At 42.2% G+C, this 22,463-nt stretch overlaps 1 protein-coding gene across 2 annotated transcripts in view; it reads left to right on the forward strand.

Moving 5' to 3' along the window:
• The window catches only part of OTUD7A (OTU deubiquitinase 7A), a 1,296,873-nt gene that overhangs the window by 1,053,787 nt on the left and 220,623 nt on the right, over positions 1 to 22,463 (forward strand). For both annotated transcript variants that reach the window (XM_069624347.1, XM_069624348.1), the window contains one exon: positions 20,973 to 21,085. In XM_069624347.1, the coding sequence (XP_069480448.1) occupies positions 20,973 to 21,085 (113 nt within the window). The remainder of the gene's footprint in view (positions 1 to 20,972; positions 21,086 to 22,463) is intronic.

Consider the following 22,463-nt stretch of genomic DNA (forward strand, 5'->3'; position numbering starts at 1 on the left):
AACTTTAAACTTAACTAGTTGTGAAATTATTTTTTGACGTTTGATGAGATGGTTTATTCCTTTAACATTAATTTGTGGAAATATTGGTAAAGGGTAATTGTCGTAAATACAACAGAAAAAAGAGCACACCAACACCAACAATCTGGAACAAGAATCATAATGTATACCATGTAACTGGAAATTAGATTTAGATGAGCATAGTATATACATATAAGAGGAGATCCATGAAGTAGGGTGAGAAAGCGAATAGGACAAATTAAATGTAAAAGACAAGTAACTTCACATATCTTATAGCAATCAAGATCAACAAAGTAGAAAAAGGAAAATGAAAACGTATAACCAAAGTATAGTTGTATCATGGGAGTTTTAGAAGCACAAGATGTATGGAGCAGGGAATCGGACAGAAGTCCAATAGGAGATAGAGTATGTATTAATTTAAGATAAAAGGACTAAAAAGTAGTGAAAGACAAAAGATAGCAAAACAGTAAGTAAGCATACGCATAATCAAATATTGATTAAAGATAAGTAAAAAAAGGTAACTCTGCCACAGAATAGATTGAAATAACATTGTAATGAAGTAAGGAGGGTCTGTCACTTTGATGGGAGTTTTTGATTTAACTCTAGATCTATCAGGGCTGTTAGGATGATTGGAAGGGGTCGACGATTCAGATATGCTTTGCAAGCTTTTATATTTTCCTTGCTTATTTTTAGTCCTTTTTTAAGTGGTATGCTGTGGATGTGGTTCTACTTGGATGGAAGACGAGACAGAATCTGGAGGAGAAGTGGTTTCCCATCGATGTAATTTTAAGAGATTGTAGAAAACCGAAGAGATCATTACGACCAGTGAATTCCTTGGTAGGGCCTTCAGGAATTGTTATAATCATTCTAACTGGTTCCAGTAGACCGTATATGATACTCCTTTATTTCAAAGATGTCCTCCTGTCGAGAAATCTTCTCTGCTTAACTTGGCTAGGTTTAGAAAAGTCAGGAGAGATGAAGATTCTTTGACCCTGGAACAAGATAGGAGAGTTCTCTTCAGGTGCACAAAGAATCTGGCTAGCTTGTTGATGCCTTAGAAAGCAAGCAATAATACGTCTGGGAGAGGAACTGTTGGAGGAGAACCAAGGCTTTTTATAGTGTGCTTGTTGTAGTTCTAGAGGGGGGACAGAAGGTGAATTTAAGAGCTTTGGCAATTCAATTTATGAGAGAGTTTATTGGATCATCAGACTCAGCTTTTTCTGGAATCCTGTAAAAGCACAGATTGTCTTGCCTATTTCTATCCTCTAATTCTGTAACATCTGATTCCAATTGAAATAATTGCTGCATGTTCTTCAAGCCCTCAAATCGATCTTCAACAGAAGATATTCTTCCTTCAGCCTCATCCAGCCTTCCAGTTACCATTTTCATTTAATTTTTAAAGCACTTCATATCCTCCTGGATACTGGAAGAAAGTGCATCAAGCATAGTAGCGGATGAGCGAATGCCAGAAAGCTCATCCAGGAGTTTTCCATGCAGGAATTAAGAGAGGCAACATAATTCAAAGATGTGTTCTTGATATTACTAGCGATTGTGATGCTGAACAGAATATCAGTAAAGGCAAGTAATATGGAGGTAGTATGACTAGTAGATACCGGTTGTCAGCAGTGACATTCCTTATTGGAAGAAACCAAAACCATGGTTAAACGTAGTTTGTCGCATCGTCATCAATACTACATGCTGGCATGAGAGAGAAGGCAAATGTGCTACATACAAAAGGAACGGAGGTATGGCAGGCATGAAGATTATATATATTGCTAACAGGACTAAAGCGAAATCTCTCAGTGAATCACAATAATCAGGACAAGGGGTGTCCAGAACGAAGCACCTGTTTCTCTTCAGCCTCCACAAGGTGATCAGCAGCAGCCAGGATATAAGGGAAAGAAACCAAATATTTTGCTCTTGCCAAATTAATTCAGGCACTCGCTACCGGCTATCGAAGGCTGCAAAAGCTACACATCTCGTGTCATACGCTCTGAAGAGAACCAAGTCCAGAGAGCCGCAAATGAGGTGGAGATGCGTGGGGTATTCACCACCCGTGATGAACGTGACGGAGCCTTCACAGCAAAAGAATTGATAACAGCGTTCAAGCACATCAAAAGGCAGTTTACCACATATACAAAAGGAGTGCATGCTTTAAGAGCATTTTCTGAAGTAAAATCAGTCCATATGTGATGTTTTATCACTCTTTCAGAGAGTGCTGTCAAACTTTGCTGCACCATCTTGCTGCTGCTTGCTCCCCCCCACCCCCGGGGGGCATTTTACACTCAGATCTGACTTTCAGTCCTCAGATGAATGGAGCCATCAGAGTAGCACCCAATACATTGTTTTTGTAGAATCCTGCCTTTGCTTAAATTTCACTGTAAAGTGGAGGTTATCCGTGTCTTATTGAGGCAGGAATACCGTAATAGTCCGAAACAGAGTAGAATTCAAACCCCTGTCAAGGACCACTAGGCAGTCTGGCACATTGGCCTGAACTACTTGGCATAAGAACTATGCTGGTACCTGCCAGATTGCAACCTTACATACGATAACACAGACCTTCTCTGCATGCCCAGTTAAAGAGATTTACAAAGCAGATATCAGGCTTGCCGTGATCAACCCCAAGAGCTAAGACTAGCTGCCCCTTAACTATAGGCAATAGGGGAATCAGTTCGATTTTAAGGAATAACCAAAAGAAAAAAATGTACCTCTCCTTAAAGGCCTTCCAAGAGTGGCTCAGCACTACTAGATTAACTATGGGCAATCCGCAGGAGTTTGAGTCATGCATCTTCACAGAGGTAGAATTGTCAGTTGAAGATCTGAAGAGCGGTCTAGTGCCCCTTGCAGCGGAGGTGATTTCCCTACATCATGACATCCTGGATCAAAGCCATGCAATTTGCTCTCCAAATCATGGTGCTTTTTCACCAAAGCAAGACAGTGACTCACCCTATGATATCAGAAGCTGGAGATTGAGGGGACAACTCTCAAGTCTCCTTATCCAAGATACTCAAAAAAACACTTACCACCACAAAAGGTTTTCACAGATAGCCGCCCTCTAAACTTAACTACCTCAGGTTGTCCAAACTCCAGGAAAAGCAGACTTGACTCTGGGCAAATGGAGCCCGCTTTAGCTGTTTTGGTTGGTACTCATCTCCCCTTCCCATCCCCCTACTGCTTTAACAACATTTTGCATGTGGTGCTGTACAAAAAGATCAAACATACACAATTTAAATAACAGGTTATCAGGTGAAGATATGACCTCAGCAGTAACGAGAGGTCATGTAAATAAATAATTAAGATATACTTTAAAATGCTGTCATGAAATGTAAATGAACTATTAGTAACCTGTAAATGAGACAAGATACTCCATTACTTTCCACTACAAACATTTTATTATTCACCAAGATAAAGAAAGACAATGAGCCTCATTCTCAGTCCGGCAGTAACCCTGACGATGCTACCAGCAGGTTGCCGGCGGATTCAGAATAATTTACCGGCACCTGACTTCCCGGTGCCACAGGGAGATTACAACCCCGGCAGCCCAGGAAGTCAGGCGCCGGTAAATTGTAAGTCCCCATTCCCATAGAGTCCGATAGGGCTCTATGGGAATGGGAACCACGGAAGCACCAGCACCGTTGCTAACAGTGCCAGTGCTTCTGTGACGGTCTGCCTACCATAGCTGCTGTGCCCGGCAGGGTCAGACCTGTCAGGCACGGCGGCTCCATCAGAAAGACCTGTAAGTATGCTGATCCGGAAATAACGGTGCTGGTAAGCTTACCGGCACTGTTGTTTCCGGACCAGCATACTTGTAATGAGCCCCAGTGTCTGTTGTGTGTTTTTTATTAAGGTGACATCATGTTAAAACGGTCTCATGTGATAACAACCCCGCAAAAATGTCGCCATGCAAGGATGGCGCTGTTTTTTTGCAGCAACATTATCACCTGGAACCTGCAATGTTATGGAGATAATATTACCCGATACCATTAAAACATTAGCATTAGCGTCAGGTTTAAGAAGAAAGAGGCTCCAGATAACAGTTTTGACCAAGACCTCTTTTCAGCTATTTTATTTGGAGACAACCCCAAAGTTCTAATGCTCTGCCTTTACAACCAATTCAGTGTGAGAGACTAAAGCAGATATATTTGCCATTCAGTTTGCAAATCTAAAATGACGTCCAGTCCTAAATACTGATGAGGCATCCTCAAAGCACTGTCTACCACAGAAAATAGATTAGAGTGCTAGCTGTCTGAATACTAGATTAGAGTGCTAGCTGTCTGATTACTAGCACTTTGTACCATAGGCTTTGGAATGGTATTTTGTAGCAGTCCTTGGAAAGGACTTTCTTCCACCTTGGATTACATGAAGAACTTGGAAGTGGATTTTGTGTGTTCTACATGATAACACCCCAGAAATATTAACCCTAAGTGCAACTAGAAAGGTATAAAATACAAACTCATATTCCATCATATTCATTTGAATGGAAGAAATAAAGAAATAAAAACACAGGAAAAAATAAATAGACAATAGTAAAGTCAACCACTTCAAATGGTAATCCCACAGTATTTATAAACAATAATTGCAATTGTGCCCGGCAAGTCGGATTGAATACTCCCCCCTGCTGCAAGTATACCAACGGAAAAAAGGAATGTTGAAACAGGGAAACAAGGCTCCACTCCACACATATAATGAACAGTTAGTAGCCCGAAGAAAGGGGGTCAGAAAATTGCAACGGGAGGCAGCTAAATCAACATCCTTAAGCAAGAAGGACGAAGCTATCACGGCATTAAAAAAATATAAAGCTTGGCTTAAGTCAACAAAAGCAAACAGGATCCAGGCAGACGCGGAAAACATGCTGCGCGCCATCTGTGGACACAAGGCACGTGATTTCTGGTCACTAATCAAGGGCAACTCCAAATTAGTAAATCAGGCACTGCAATACTCGATTGGTGAAAAGACATGGACATCCCACTTAGAAAAGCTCTATGGAATTCCGAATAAGGATAAAAAGAGCGAAGCCCCTAGTTCTGGGGAACGATGGGAAATCCCTCTGGATCTGTCCATAATCAAAACGAAAATAAGACATCTAAATGGTTCCAGGGCGGCAGGACCGGATGGAATAACCAATTTTGACATAAAAGATAAATTGGATTTCTGGGCCCCCTTCATTAAGGAGGTATTTTCAAACTGTGCAAGCCTCTCGTCCATTCCTGCATCATGGAAAAAAGCGATCCTGGTCCCCATCTTCAAAAAGGGAGCTAAAGATAATCCTGCACATTATCGCCCCATCGCGTTACTAGATTCCATAGGAAAACTCTTCGGTGCCCTAATCCTAGATAACTTTAGCAATTGGATTTCTGCGACTGGCCTGTCGGACCCCCTTCAGGCGGGCTTTGTGAAAAACGTCGGAACTACGGTTAACATCTTGGCGGTGAGCATACTAAAAGCCAAAGTGTTCGAGGGCAGTCCGAAGATATACATCGCATTTATCGACCTGGTGCAGGCATTCGATCGGGTAGACAGGCAACGTCTTTGGGCAAAACTGCAACTTCACGCTTGCCCCCCAAGGATACTGGAGCCCATAAAGGCCTTGTATACGGACACCTCAGTATGTGTCCGGCTGAACAACCAAGGCCTCCTATCCTCCTGGATGAAAACGGCAAGAGGGGTGAAGCAGGGCTGCCCTTTAGCCCCCGCTCTGTACAATGCATATATGGCCGATTTTAAAGAGTATGAAGCCAGAGTCCGGATGTTCCCTCCTACACTGGGACTAAGCAAAATCTCACGCCTACTATATGCGGACGACATAATACTCTTCGACGTAACCCCAATTGGCCTCCAGAGGCAGATAAACAACCTCAACTCCTATTTGAAGGAAAATAATCTTTTGATGAACTTGGAAAAAACTAAGATCATGATTCTGGGTAGAAAGGAAAGGAAATTGGAGAAATTCACATGGGTGATAAACAACACTAAAATTGAACTGGTGGATAGCTTCAAATACCTGGGCGTTATCATCAACATGAATAGTAAGGAAACAGCGATGCAGGAAAACATCATGTCCAAAGCAAGACTGCTCGTTTCACAATCCCGAGCAATACTGAAAAAATATGGAAAATTTACTTTGGCACCAGTGGTGACTTTCTATAAATCTAAAGTAATTCCAACACTCACTTACGGGGTAGAAGCTTTACCGAACCTTCCTACCTCCTTTTGGCTCAAACTGGAAGGATTTTATTGGAGAAAGGTTCTAAACCTCCCCGATTCGCTACCAATTGTGCTATTAAGAAGGGAACTTTCTCTACAATCCTTGACCTCCATTGTGACCCGCAATGAAGTCATGCTATTCCGAAAGGCTTTACTTCCAAGTCCCCCATTGATCATGCAAGAAATTCAGCAAGAAATTCAGTCGGGAACATGCAAAATGCTAACAAAATGGGCGGCAAAGATTGACGCAATCCTAGAGGGCATTGGAAGTTGTAAAAACGAATTAATACACAACCCTTCCAAGTTCAAACTGCGTCTATTACAGCAAGACTGGATCGACACCTTAGAAAAAGCAGCCGCTTCAAAATTGTTCACAGATTTGCCTCCACAGTTGACTAAAGTGAACGAACTTAAGCCTTACTTGATAAAAGGGCCGGATCCCAGCTTCAGGGTACACTTTTTAAGAATCCGTTTGAATATCCTACACACAAGGGAAGTCTTATTCCGAAGAAAGTTGGCATCGGATGAAGTTTGTAGATTCTGCAGGAAGCTAGAGATGGCAGAAACCATAAGACATCTCCTCCTTAACTGCTTAGGTCTCACAGGCCCTCGTTTGAGACATTTGGGGCATTTGTTCAAAAACCTACATGTCTACGAAGAAGAAGAATGGTGGGTTCGGCTCCTTAGTGGGGTGAAGACCACTTGGGTGATCGCAGTGGTGGGCTTCTTTCGAGAGATCAAACTGTTGTCCTGATGGGAGTATGTGAGCAGGGTTATCAGCTGGGTGCCCTCACATTAACTGCTTTGAGGGGGACACGGACTCAGTATCTGACTATGAATTCTAGATCTCGAACTTCAAAGCTGAATTAGATTCGAAAATGAATTGATCTGACAGAGCCTTTCGGGGAACTTTGAGATGTACGGGGCTCTGGACAAAGATTGTCTTAGTTTTATAGGGAATTTGGATCAGTTAATGGGGGGACCACCCTATCCCTCCTTTCCTCTTGCCCCTCTTCAATTTTGTAAAAATTGTTTTATACAATTAAACAAATAAAAAAAAAAATAATAATAATAATAATTGCAATTGTTGAAACAAACTATTATATTTTAAAATTAAATTGAAACTTTCATAATAATGCAGGGAAATATCCCCCATATGCTTTGGCAGTCCTCAGTCAAAAGCGCTCCCCATCCTCCAGCATCCAGCTCATTTGTCAAGTTAAGAAAAGCACTGTTTCTGAGTTTCACATTATAAAAGCAGCAAACAATAAAATGCACATAAAGTCAAATTGTTCATTATATCAGATAGTTCCCTACTATGTGAAAGCATTGATCATATTGTCAATTTATTTTAAATTTAATGTGACAATATTCCTAATATATTGGTAACTTGATTACAATGTTAAACCTCTTTAGAGCTTCAAGGTTCAATTTTGTTGACCCTATAACCGATTTTAATTTAAAAAAGGGCAAAAAGGGGCATACATTTTACAGGATGGTATCCTACCAGCAAGAGGGAAGGAGAAACCAGAATGATTCCTAATAAAACATGTAACTAGTAAATGGTATACATATATCCCCTTACAGCATTGAAGTGCATGGAATGAGGATCGGTTCTCAATCCCAGCAAAATGTCATTATGACATAACCAAAATTAAAATACTGCAGAGAGTCCGGAATGAAACCCAGACACAAGTTAGACATGATTTTGGTTAACAGCCTTTCTTGAAAATAAAAGGGGTTGGAAAAATGCCTCTTAGACCCTGCTCTAAGAGGAATGTCCCTACCTATAACCGAAACTAAGGATCTTTCAGTGTCCGAATGACCAAATCAAAGAAAACTGCCCTGTGTCCAAGGTTCTATTCTGACCCTCACACTAACACTAAACTCTAAGGTGAAACTGAAATGTCTTTAACATTGGGAGGTTTAGAAAGTGTTCACAAAAAATGAATAAATGGCTCCAACACAAAGGTTCTTCAAGGATAAAGGTCCTTGCTCCAAAGGCTGGTTCCGTTTCCATGGATTCCTCTTTGTTCACTAAAGTTTTATACACAACAGTTCCTTGTGCCTTTCTTGGCCCACGACACTATTGACGTTCAAACTTGTATGACTTTGCAATTATGTCACATATTAACTCCTGACTCACACAATCCCTTTTCCTAGTCGTGATGTTCTCTCTCAGGGCCTTTTTGTTTCCACCAACACAGTTCTTTTCTCAATCCTAATGTTTCCTTTCATGACTTCTTTGTTTTGTCCAACACAGTTCTTATCTCAGTCCTGATATTTCCTCTCAGGACTTCCCTGCTTTAACCAACACAGTTCTAGTTGACTGGAACTTTTTCCTGCAAGGGCTTTTTGTACTCACACACTTGCTTGGTATACTCTCTTGCCAGGATCTCTTGGATTCACACACTTGTGATTGCCTGGTATACTCCCCTGCTAGGACTTCTTGCATTCACACACTTGTGGTTGCCTGGTTTACTCTTCTGCCAGGACTTATGTTACTCACATGGGCTCTCTGCCGTCCGCCAAAAGTGCACACATACTTTGTTTGCAACCATGTCCTTTGAATAAATATTCCTGTCTCGTTTTCTTCTATGTCTGCACAATTTATATTCATTTACCTGTAAGGGTTTTACCCTTTTAACCTTAAGTACTTTCAATCTTTCTCTCATGCTGGCTTGCTGTTCATTCACTAGCTTGGTTGCAGATATGCCCGGGGTCCCCACTGCCTCTGGGTGGACTCACCGGGTCTTGTTGGCATTCCTGGATTCTCTTGCGTTGGACCAGAGTAGCGTTTCCATTTGTTCCCTTCTCACAACTGCTTCCTCTTGGTTTCTTTGGGTCTCATGGATTTCACTTCATCTGTCTGCTTCGTTCCGGGCTCCAGTAGGTAAAGCGCTGCTCGCTATCACCTGCGAACACCCAGAAGTCTCTCACCAGCTCCTGGCATTCTCGCAGCATGTCCCTCTCGCATAGCAGCCTCTTCCTTCTTTGCTGGTGAGCCGCCTGGCTCCACCATGCCAGTAGCTGCCTTTCGGATTCCTCAACTTCACGGAGAGACGCAGCTCTCTCCTGCCAGCAGCAGATCTCGGTTTCTTGCTTCACTTGTCTTTTACGCTTCTCGGGCACAGGTTTGGTGGCCTGTCTCCCAATCCATTGCTCGACTCCTCTTCCTCGTCCCAGTATTTTGGTCATTCTCGGAAAGGAAGTCCAGTTTGGGGATTTGATTCAGAAAACTTGAATAAACAGTTTCAGTGGTCTTAATTGGTAAATGAGTTTTAGTTGAATGACAGGTGGAACTGGAGAGTGTGATCTCCCTATTCTTCATGGGAGAAGGAATGGATATGGAACAATAGGCCATAGGGTATTAGATATGGGAAGGTTATTTTCAGAAGAAAATGGGGGATACCATGTCTCACCGGATGGAACCATGACATCTCACAGGAGGTTGTCTCCCCATGTGATCTTCCCTCATACAGCCGCCCGAGGGTCAGGATCAGGTATTGACTGCCATCCCCTGGCCACAATAGAGGAGATCACCATTGGGAAATAAGTGATGACTCCATTGGATTCATCACAATACTTTCAGCCAAATTATATTTTGCCACAAATGCTAAAATATTCCATATTTCAACGGATCTAAGTGATCCGACTATGGCTGATTTTGCCGCAGTCGGAACGTTTGCATGAGAAAGGTGGGAACTACCAAAAGTTTGCACCTTTCTCAAGCGAACACACGTACATACTACGGGGGCTTCAGGGGTTTCCCCCACAACCTCCGCTCACTATAAAGTCAAGTATAGTGAGCGGGGTGTTATGGGGGACACCCACGCAGCCCCCGTTTTTTGTTTTTTTTGCGGGTGTGCTGCAGCTCACTATACCACACAGTATGGTATTCGAACCTTTGGTGGTAAAATTTTTAGAACTTTTGGTATTTTTGCAACATTGCTTGTTTGACAAAAACACACTCAGAAGAATAAGTGATAGGGATAAATTATTTAGTAGCTACATAAAACAACAAAGATCGAACAATTGAACACAGAACCCACTACCTAGTAAAATGTAAAGGCTGTCTGGTTTTAAAAGATACAGTTGGACAGCTAGCATTGGCCTACGATCTTTAGTGGAAAAACACACATTAAATCCTCCTTCACAATAAGAGTGTTCAATGTTATTTCTCAGTAAATCTAGGTGAATGTATTTGACAGAACCCAGAATCTTCTACATTTTGGGGCTATTCAGGGGCTGGGCGAATCCTCTAAATTGTAGCAAGTTCAGGGGAGATGGTCCATGTTTTTCTTTTAAAGAAAATGTCCCGTGGGGTCCCTCATAGGATAGCATAGCTTTTCTTTTTCATAAATCTTCCCGCCCAGAGTTAGGAACTCACGAGTGGCATCAGCATCATTCAGGGTTCAGCCTGCACAATTGTGTAGTTAACATAGAAGAAGCATTAGCTCTGCTATGTAATATATAGACATTGAAGGAGGAAGTCTTTTTTCCCTTTTTATCCTTGAGATCATTCCAATGCTACTAATGCCACAAGTAGACATAGACAAACTTTAGTTATGTTTTAAAAAATGTATGCATGTCAAAAAATAGCCATTTGGAAGGGATCTCCCAAATAATTTGGGATGGATGTCCCAAATAATTTGGGAGCCCCAGGCACATATGAATATTTGTGGGTACCTGAATATCAATGGGCAGATCCACAAATATTTGAGGAAGCCATTTCAGGAGATTCGTCAGGCATATTGCAAAGCAGAGCAATGTTCCTACTGTTTTAATACTATACGTGCATACAGATTTGTGTTCCCCCCACCCCAACCATTTCCCTGTATTATTGCCACTTGGAACACTATTAAATCAAAAACATACAAGTGATCAAACCTCATTGATTCCTAACTCATAAAAGGTTTAGAAGGTTGCAAGAGATCCAGGCAGTGAGCTCAAAGCAGTGAGGTACTTAGAAGAAAGGTGGCAGATGAGTACAACCCTGAAGGTGAAGAGGGATGTCACAGTGGAGACTACTTGCTCCAACGCCTACCCACTGGAGAAGCACCAGATGTACTTACAGCAAGGGGAGTAGACGTTTGATTTTTCCGGGGGGACTTTCAGCACAGATGACAATACCTGGGTGGTTTTTGAATCCCCATAGCACCCGCATACTCATGCCCCTGCCTACAGCTAGTGGAGGTGACACAGTTGAACAAGTGCCCTTGGGTGGTAGCGGTGCATGGTATAAATCAACCTAGCTTAACAAGTGACTCAAAGGAGCTGATTCAGAATTTGACTTGTGATGCACTACTGGTGTTAGATGGCAACTGGACTGAGGAAAGCCGTGATTCTAGAAAAGCGACCAGAGGCCACCCGTGGAGCAGAAGGACTGAGCCAATCAGGGTAACAGACTTTGCCTGTTTGTCCCTGAGACTTTGTAGTTTATCTGACTTTTGTGTTAATCTTAATCCTTGTAAAAATAAAATAACTGGAATCCTCATACCCTATAGTTCCTGTGTCCCACCCGACCTCGACCTTCCCCCTTCTCCACTGTGTGTTTTTCAGGCTTTATTTGGTGACACAGAAATAATAATCCAAAGTAAAAATGAACAGGTAACACATACAAATTCATACATGTAATAATTGTGAAAGCTAAAAATAAAGAAAATATGAACACAGGAAAATGTAAATTGACTATAAAAATTCAACCACATTGCAATTTTGCAGTATTTAAAAAACGTGTAGAAAAGTAAATTACAATTTACTGAATTCAAAATATGACTGATATAATTAAAGAAGAACCGCCCCCCACCCAAAATCCCCCTCGTGCCCTCCTCAGCCCTCCTTCCAAACCCTCTACAACCTTCAACGCCCTACTTAATTGTCTTAGTTATCCATCAACACAACAGGGTTTAACCACTTATTTCTCAACACGTATTGTTGAAACTATATCTATAGTGTTTGCCAGCAATGTTCTTTTGTTAATCTGCTTGATTTATTCTAGTTTCTGAATATAAATAAATTATAATCTTTCTGGTTAAATTAACTTTTCTAAATGAAAAGGAAAAATCACTTAATGAATGTTGTCATCAAAATGATAACTTATTGACTTTTTAAATTCTTCATTATGACCTGAGGATTTCTTTTTTCTATTTTAGTTTTTTGCTGTGGGCCATTTTCTAATGCATGGTAGATGTTTATTGCTAACGGTCTTAACATCAGAAGAAAATGAAGGCAACAATCACTAGTCAGCATTCTTCTTCCTAGCAAATTGAATATTATGTTATTTAGGGTAATGACATTGTTTGTCTGAGTCAATATGAATGCTGCAAGGAAATGCAACTCTTTCTTTGCTGACCAGTGCACCAAATCAACAATGAGGGTATGGCTGTGAGTAGCAGTTCCATTACGACTCTTGCTCTGTTTTGCTTTTCACTGTTTTATGTTGTGGTTATACTAAAGCATGCTCTACATGTATTATTATTTGGCACAAACATGGCAAAAGTATTTTGTGATTTTTGGAAACCTAATTTTCCCTGCCAACATAGCTGGGTTTAGTTTAGCTCAATCAAAAATCTCACTCCACACTGGTGTATGTCTCACAAAAGTGTATACATTTACTTAAACACACCAGAAGCTTACAACTGCACAAATTAACTCTGGAAAAGAGCCAATTTTAGATTGAGAGTATTACAACTGATATGCAAACCCCTGAATTTTATCGAAGTTTTAGATTACTAGAATACATTTCCTGCTAAGCCACACATAAGCTGTTGCTCATATACAGCATACTTCAGAGTTTGTATTAGTAAATTACATCACATTTCCCTGACACTTTGCATGTTCATTACATTCCTCAGTCAAGTGTAGCTCAGTCCAGTCATGAGCAAGGCAACCATTACAAGTGAGACATTGGCTTGAGCGCTTAAGTGTGACACATAATGTATGCAATGTGGAAAGAGAAGCTCTTGGCAAACTTCCATTTCAGATGAGGAGTTGAATGTATTAGTCTGTCAACACGCTTGTTACGAGCCAATAGTGGTCAAGCCCAAGACCGATGGTTGGTCTTAGGCAGATATTAGTATCTCTGGGTAAAGTCGCAATTAATAATAACCGTGCATCGTTGTGTGCAGAATAGAATTAATCCAAACTCAGTGAGTCGGTGAAAATACAGCAGCAATACTTTTGCTTATCATGGCACCCACAAACCTGAGAACGCAAATAAAAAATATTTTGTGGCAAAGAGTGTTCATTTAACATTAGTTACTCCAAATGGCGGGAACCCTTGAATAGTAGCAATGTTAAAAAGTTCCTTTTTGATAGAACTAGAGTTAACAAAACAGAGAACCGTAGCATAGTGTGAGGAACCTGGGGGCATCCTCCCATCTACTCTCCTTGGATCCTTTGCTCAGGTGGCCAGAGAAAGGTCATCACTTTTGGATCCTGACCCTGGGGATGGATATGCGAGGGAGGGTCACCTGGGTATAGGGACCTGGGGAGTGGGGTGAGGATGTCTTCAGAAGAGGCATGGTCACCCCCTTTCCCTTGTCAGAATACACCCTGCCCTCCCCCTACTTGTAGGTTATCAGTCTGCCCCTATTTCACACACACACACAGACACACACTGTCCACATTCAGATGCCTTGAAGACTGGGGTGACGAAGCGGCCACTAGAAGTAATGCACATTTCCATTTGTGCACACCACTCTGGTACTGAGACGAAGACGAAGACTGTGCAACACCACTACCATGGTCAGGCATGTCCCACTAATTGGGGTCAGGCAAAGGACTTACACCTGAAACCAGTTGAAAGGCTATAGGTGTATACAAGGAAGACAGACCTGCAGGGGGGTGAGACCCACCTGGAAGAAGAAACCCGATTTGAGAAAAGGATGCAGCTACCCGGTATGGAGCACGCTGGAGGGGGGCCTGTGAAAAGGACGCCGAGCATTGTAGGAGGGCGAGAAAGACACTGCAGCCTGAATGAGCTGCAAGAAGGTTGGGAGCCCTGCAGAATCCAGTGCTGTGTGCCCCCCCCCCCGCTGGAGCTGGGGGACACTGAAGACTCCAGGGAGCTGCCCAAAGTAGCCAGAAGGTTCGGATGAGGCGAGCGCTGCTCCTCAGAGCTCCCGGCGAGTGAGAGGGGAGAGAGAGACCACAGAGGTGAAAACCAAAAGCACCTGCCAGTTACCGGTGAATGACAGATAGGGAACAATTATGCCGGGGCACTATAGGGGCTGGGGATGGGCACATGGAGATGCCAATCAGATTAAACCTTATGATAAAATGGTCGGGAGACTGAAGGAAAGATTTGTAAATGCTGAACGAGCTGCAACGTGTTTCATGCATTATTGAATAGCAAACTAAGAAAAAGTTATACAAATTATGTGAAAATACCCCACGAGTGAAATTAAAGTGATGGGCATTTTCGAATACAGTGAAAGCAAGTAAAAAGCATTAATGGACAATGTGAAAGTATGAACCATATGGAAGCCAGTAACAAGGTCTTAGGGAGAAAATGATAAGCACTATTGTGAAGTGTGAAAGCAAGGTGGTGACAGGGAAAACATCCCATGAGGTGAATAGTGTGAAAGTCACGTTGTGGCAGAGGCAAGAAACCACCGAGGAGAAAAAGAACTGCAAGTGGACGATTGACACAGGTTCAAAGAGGGTGCCTGTGTTAGCAAGAAAGTCAAATGAGAACAAGTGAATATAAGAAAGTCAAATGTGAACAAGTGAATATAACAAAGTGCCAAGGGTTATAGGTTGCATGATATGTAGTGGTTGGACCATGTGGTCTGACAACTGCGCCTAGACCGAGTAACCCCTACTTGGAGTGAACCAAATAAAGTTAAGATACTGAAACTGTTGTGCCTATCAATTATTAAAGTGATTCAAGAAAAGAGCAAGCTAAGTGAACTGTTGAAAAGCGGTTGCATAGCTGGTTTGGAATAGTTATTGAAAGTCAAGAGAACTGACTGAGGTTTGGAAGCTAAAAAAGCTGCCTTCTTGTGTAAGGAATACCCCAAGGCCTTTTGGAACTGAGTTGAACTTGCACAAGAGGTGGAAATACAAGCAGAAAAGCTGGAAGAAGCTCACAATTTTATTTTGAATGCTGTTTCTTTGGTTGCCGACATCCCTACACATTTTATATCTTTAGTTGTGAGGGCAAGTATAGGTTTTACAGTTGAACTTAATGACACAAACTATCCTTAGTTTCTTTAGGCGGGGAAATCCCACCTTAGCATAGGGCAAGCTAGGCCTTCCTCTATCCTAACCAAATAAGAAATAAATCCTTTATTTTAGAAAAAGTTACTCTGTTGTCTGTGTCTTACTTCATGATTCCTTCACAAATGGTGTCAGCAGTGGGTTGCGGCTAAACCGATAAAAGTTGGGGAATCGTCAAATTTGAAAAACTGAGTACCAGAGCATCAGATCCCTCGTTAGCCACTATGGGCTCTATTGAGCTTGATATTTGTAGCAGCAGCGACACAATTATTCCCCCAGCTGAAAGAAGACTGATACCCACTTATTTGATCCTAATTCCACCCCTTGAAACATATATCAGATTGGCTTCCAAATCAGGAGTTGCATGGAAGTTTGGAATTGATGTACTGGCTGGGGTTATAGACCCAGACATTAGAGGTCATGTTAAAGTGTTGCTACAGAACCATGGAAAAGATGCCTTCCACATGCATCAAGGGGATAACATTGTTTAAGTGGTGCTTGAGAGGGCAATGTTCCCTAGTATCAAGGAAGAGGACAGGAAGGAGAGAACCAATAGATGTTCTCTAGGTTTCGGAGAGGTGGATGAAACAACTGACAGCCCTCCAGAACCAGACCCTAGATAGGTCAGAGAGGAAGAAACATCCTGACCTAGCCTTTGCCCAAAGGAACTACCCGTTGTTGGCTGAAGCCTTTTTACAGGTTACATCTGAACAAGAGGGCCGTGAGGAAGGAGGACATTTTTTTATTCTTAAAACATGGGCTTATGTATCAGGGAGACACCACTTCAGAAGGTTTAGAACCCAACTAGTTATCCCTAAGAGTCATAAGTAAGTGGTACTAGAAATAGCTCACTCACATTTGACTGGATGCCATTTAGGACAGAAAAAAGCACAGGCCCAAATTACTAACAGGTTTTATTGATCAGGAATACATGCTGACATTAAAAACGTTATCCAGGCATGTGAGATTTGCCAAAAGACTAGCACTCATATTCCACCACCAGTTCCCTTAAATCAATTACCAATCATTGAAATTCCATTCTCAGGAATTGGTATGGATATTGTAGGGCCCTTAGAAACATCTTAATTAAGGAACAAGTATATTCTGGTGATCCTGGACTGTGCAACACAACATCAGGAGGCCTTTCCCCTGAGAGCAAATACCACCCAACAAATCCTGAAACACCTGCTCCCTTTTTTCTCACGAGTAATGTTCCTAAAGGAAATGCTGACTGATCAAGGCTCAACCTTCATGAGCAAACTCATGGGGGAAGTAAAACAATTGTTACACATTATCACTTTGAGAACCTCAGTGTACCACCCATAGACAGATGGCCTTGTAGAAAGATTTAACAAAACATTGATGACCATACTGCGGAAGGTAGTGGAACAAGAAAGCACAAATTGGGATCAGATGATCACATGGACTTTATTCACCATTTTATGAAAACACCTCAGGCTTCCAAAGGATTCTCCCCATTCGAGTTACTTTATGGATGGGAAAACCAGGATGTCCTAGATATGTTGAGGGATACGAGGGAGGAACAAGAGGAGGCCCCAATACCACTCTGCTAAACTGCCACTAGAATTAAAGAACACATGACAGCAGTTAGATATTTGATACAAACCCATATGGTTAAGGCACAAGAGCAACAGAAAGCCCCGTATGACAAAAAGGTTTCTTTAAAATCTTTTTCCATAGGCCAAAAGTATTAGTGTTGTTACTTACTTTTGAGAACAAACTAATATCCAAGTGGCATGGGCCATATGAGCTGTTAGAACAAATGGGACTTTGTAACTATAACATTTCCCAACCTGATTGCTGCCTTAAATTGACGCTTACCCAATGTCATGTATTGACAATCTTATCGACAGGCTGGATAATGCTGTCTACCTCTCTACTATAGACCTTGCAAAAGGTTATTGGCAGGTCCCACTACAGGATCTGACAATGAGAAAACTGCTTTTGCTACTCCCATAGGTCTGTTTCAGTTTAAAGTATTACCATTCGGTCTACATGGAGCTCCTGCAACATTCCAGAGATTAGTGGATAAGATTCTACAACCATATTCAGATTTTTGCTTAGCCCTTATACATGATATTGTGGTACACATCAAAACCTGTGAAGATCATTTGTACCACCTTTTTACTGTCATGCGAGTACTGAGAAAAGCAGGCCTGACCGTGAACCCACGAAAATGCAAACTGGCTCAATCTGCAGTTAAATACCTATGGTTTTTTGTGGGTAATAGTACTGTTCAACCCCAACTAGAAAAGGTTACAGCAGTTCTTGACACCCCTACGCCAAAAACAAAAAAAGATCTAAGAGCCTTTTTAGGGCTAATCAGCTACTAATGCCGTTTTATTCCAAATTTTTCAAGCAAGACCTCCCCTCTCAGTGACAAACTAAAGAAAGCAGAACCGTAAAAGATCAGGTGGAATGAGGAAGATGAGATCTGTTATACCACCCTCAAGAAGACCCTATGGCAAAGCCCCATTCTGAAAGGACCAGATTTCTCTAGGGAATGTATTCTGAAAACTGATGCCTCTTTGATCGGTTTAGGGGCTGTCGTTTCACAAAATCATGACTGGCTAGAACACCCCACATTATACATCAGCAGAAACTATGTCCTAGGAAAAAGAACTACTCAGTTATCGAACTTGAGGCACTGGCTATTAAATGGGCAGTTAAACACCTGAGAAATGATCTGTTAGACCACAAATTCAGATTGATCATGGACCACTCTGTCCAAGTATGGATCAGTCAATGTAAGGATTCTAATCCACGGGTTATGTAGCTGTTCCTGGACCTGCAACCCTATTGTTTCACAGTAGAACACTGGAAAGGTTGGGATCAGGGTAATGTCGATTTTCTCTCCTGGTTTCCATGTGACATAAACAGGTCCACCCCGCATAAGGGGAAGGGTATGTGAGGGAACTCAGGTCATCCTCCCATCTACTCCCCTTGGATCCTCTTCTCAGGTGGCCTGGAAAAGGCCATGGCTTTTGTATCCTGACCCTGGGGGTGGATGCGATGGAGGATTTATTTTATTGATTTATTTGATTGGTCATTTATAAGGTGCTTATACAACAAGACAGTGGGACTCATTACAAGTTTGGAGGGAGCCATGACGTCATTACCGGCATGGCTACCTCCAAACTCGTGTCCGGGTCCCCGAAAAAAGGGAATTACCGGGCCATTCCGACTTTTTGCGGGCCCGGTAATTCCCATTTTCAGGACCTGGACCCGGTACATCCCCATTCCCATTTGAGCCTCATAGGGCTCAATGGGAAAGGGGAGGATGCTAACAACGGACCCGTTAATGACGGGTCCGTTGTTAGCATCCTGGTCTGCTCGCGGGTGCCGGTGTGCACGTCTGGCCAGACCAGACGTGCATACCGCCACCCGCAAGCAAACTCGTAATGTGGCAGCCCAGTATGAACGGTACCGGTACCTTACCGGCACCGTTCATACCACGGCCGCCAGGGTCGTAATGAGGCCCAGTGTTTCAAAGTGCCACAAGGCAACAGGGTGGAGCAAGGGAACAAAATAAACAATACAAAATAATTAATATTTCCTAAAACAGACAGACATTCAGAACGTGCAAGTGCATAGAAAAGAGAAAGGGTCAGGGGAACAGGGGCGTGCTGGCGAGTCCCACAGGGGGACGTGCCAGAAGTGCCTGTTGTGGATGCAAGAGGTGAGTGCAAGGGTTGAGATGTCCCAAGCAAGCTTGAGGTCCACCACCCAACCGGTAAGTGCAGGTTTGTGACAAGCCTCCCGACAGGCAGGTGTGGGCCCTAGGCCAGTGCAGTCAATTTACCCTCTACCCAGGAGGATCTGGGTGGAGGGACCTTGGGGAGTGGGGAGAGGATGTCTTCAGGTGAGGCATGGTATCCCAGCATGTGAGAGGGGAGCTAGAGACCACACAGGAGAAAACCGAAAGCACGCGGAGGAGCAGACGATACCGGTGAGTGACGGACATGGAACATTCCCTCTGAGGCGCTAGAGGGGCTGGGTTTGGGCACAAGGAGATGCTGATCAGATGAAACCTCAAGATAAAAGGGTCAGGAGACCGAAGACAAGATCTGTGAATGTCGAACGAGCTGTAAAGTGTTTCATGCATTATTGAATACCAAACTAAGGAAAAGTTAGACAAAGTACATGAAAGTACCACACAAGTGAAATTAAAGTGATGTGCATTTTCGAATACAGTGAAAGCAAGTAAAAAGCACTGATGGACAATCTGAAAGTATGAACCAAATGAAAGCCAGTAATGAGGGCTTAGGAAGCAAGTGAAAATTATAAGCACTATTGTGAAGTGTGAAAGCAAGGTGGTGACAAGGAAAACACTCCACAAAATGAATTATGTGAAAATCACGATGTGACAGAGGCAAGAAACTGCTGAGGAGACCAAAAAACTGCAAGTGGACAATTGACACAGGTTCAAAGATGGAGCCTCTGTTACCAAGGAAGTCCAATGAGAACAAGTGAATTGCAAAAGTGCCATGGGTTATCGATTGCGTGCTCTGTAGTGGGTGGACCGTGTGGACCGACAACTGCACCTAGAACGAGTAACCCCTACTTGGAGTGAAAAAACGGAAAGTTAAGATACTGAAGCTCTAGAGCCTATCAAGTATTAAAGTAATTAAAGAAAAGAGACGGCTAAGTGAACTGTTGAAAAGCCTGAAAGGTTGCATGCAAAGTTGGTTTGGTATACTTATTGAAAGTCAAGATAACTGACTGTGGATTGGAAGCTAAAAGAGCTGCCTTCTTGCGGAAGAAAACCCCAAGACCTTTTGGAACTGTGTTGAACTTGGGAAAGAGAACCTCAAGGCCTTTTTGAACTGTGTTAAATTGGGGGAAGGGGCGGAAACGCAAGCTTAAGAGACGGAAGAAGCTTAGAACATCTTAGAACATTATTTGGAACACTGTTTCTTTGGTTGCTGACATCCCTACACGTTGTATATCTTTAGTGGTGAGGGCATGTATAGGGTTTGGACACAGACAGCCCTTTAAATTGAACTTAATGACATAGACTATCCTTAGTTTGTTTAGTTTGGGAAATCCCACCCTGGCATAGGGCAGGTTAGGCCTTACTCCATCCTGACCAGATAAGAAAAAAATCCTACATTATAGCAGATGTGAATCTGTTGTCTGTGTATTACTTCATGATGCCTTCACAACAGTAAGACATATAGTAACACATTTCATAATGAAACCTTTAGCGGTCTCTGGTGTAGGTCTAATTCACATAAAGCATTCATGCCAAGAGTGTTAGACTGTTTTGGTGATATAGAGAATGGCCCCATGTAACAGGAATACATGTTTCCAGTATTTTGCTTCCTTTTTAAAAAATAGTTCAAATCTGGTCTTCCAGCCAGGTGGTAAAACGAAGAGAATCAACTGTACAATTTGCCAAATGCAAAGTACAATTTGCCAAATGCAAACATGTGTTAAATAAAGAATGACTCCTTCAGTTGTTTGATCAGTTAATGACTTCAGAATCTATGTTCCTCCCCTAGTCCGGCTTGGTGTACACAGAAGAAGAGTGGGAACGGGAATGGAATGAACTACTGAAATTGGCGTCGAGCGAGCCACGCACGCACTTTAGCAAAAATGGTGGAGCCGGTGGTGGGTAAGTTTACACCTCTTTCGACGCTCTTTACATCTGAACAACTGTAATAACACAATCTCGTTTTAGAACTTTGAGAATTTTTAAACTTTGAAGTTGGATAAAGACACTAATGCCATGAAAACAACAGCGGTAACACTCAGTACATGTGTCTAGATCTGGAAATCCTAGAGCAGTGAGGGCATATCCATTCTTCCCTATGGAAATTACTAATTGAGTGTACTTAAGGATTACCTAAAGAAATGGGACTCTGTTACTCTTCCTATTCCAGGTTTTAAGGCTCTTGAAATTAACTAATCTGCATGCTTGATATTGCTTGGAGGACAGGACATATCCCCATGGCACCAAAATTATATTGTCACTCTCTTGTTTCATGCAATGGCACAATATGAGCTATGACGTATATTCTGGGTAGTTCCACATTTTTGTCACAGAGGGATCTATCTCATATGGGAAGGAATGCACATACAATACAGTCGAGATAGGCTACCCTGCCCTTTCTCACGGCAGTTACTGCTTACAAGCTACAGGAACACTGACATTGAACGTTTATGAGCACACATGGTCAGAGCAGTAAAGAAAATATGTATTCCAAAGAATTTATTAATATCAGAAATCATGGAAACAAACTTCATCACAATGGACATACATAATTCTATCAATCAATGTGTATAGACAGCCACAAGAGGCGGTTGTACTAAAAACTAACATCTATTCTATAAAAAACATTATTGCACAAGATTCTTACACCTAAAGTGAGGTTAGTATCAGAGTATTATCAGTTACACATCATCAGCGTATCATGAATTGCACCATCAATGTCGACACGTGTTTCTTTCTAGCGGATACCAGTACTTACATTTCTTAGTCCCGAAACTAGCCTTCCACAGGCCATCCAACTTGAGAACCAATTAGGGATAGGGCTCCCCACTTTTGAAGAACACCTCCAATTGGGCACTCCAACATAAACCAAAGTCTTATGTTAAAAAAAACATGTTGTGATTTAAAAAACGGACCTAGGAGAACTCACTGACCCCTTATGACCAGATGGGTCAAATAACTCGACCGGAGGGGCCGATCCAAAATCACCGGCCATATGGAAACTTCCCAGAAAGTGAGAACCCGCATTGGCACAGTGAACTCACTAAAGTCCAGTAAACAACCTGGGAAGGAGGCCTGGTCTCAAACACAACAGGACTCTGCCTAGCCCCGAACTATTGATCAGCACCACCACTGGAGCAAGCGTACTTAGACAGGTGGCAATACCTACTTGTGCTCAATCTGTCTGCATATATGTCTGAGAACTTTGTTGATGTTTATAATGTGAAAATGCCTAATAAAATTGTTTGGTTGAAAAACCAAAAAAAACGGAACATTTAAG

Source organism: Ambystoma mexicanum, chromosome 11 (genome assembly GCF_040938575.1).
Source record: "Ambystoma mexicanum isolate Mex_15411 chromosome 11, UKY_AmexF1_1, whole genome shotgun sequence".
NCBI classification, from domain to species: domain Eukaryota; kingdom Metazoa; phylum Chordata; class Amphibia; order Caudata; family Ambystomatidae; genus Ambystoma; species Ambystoma mexicanum.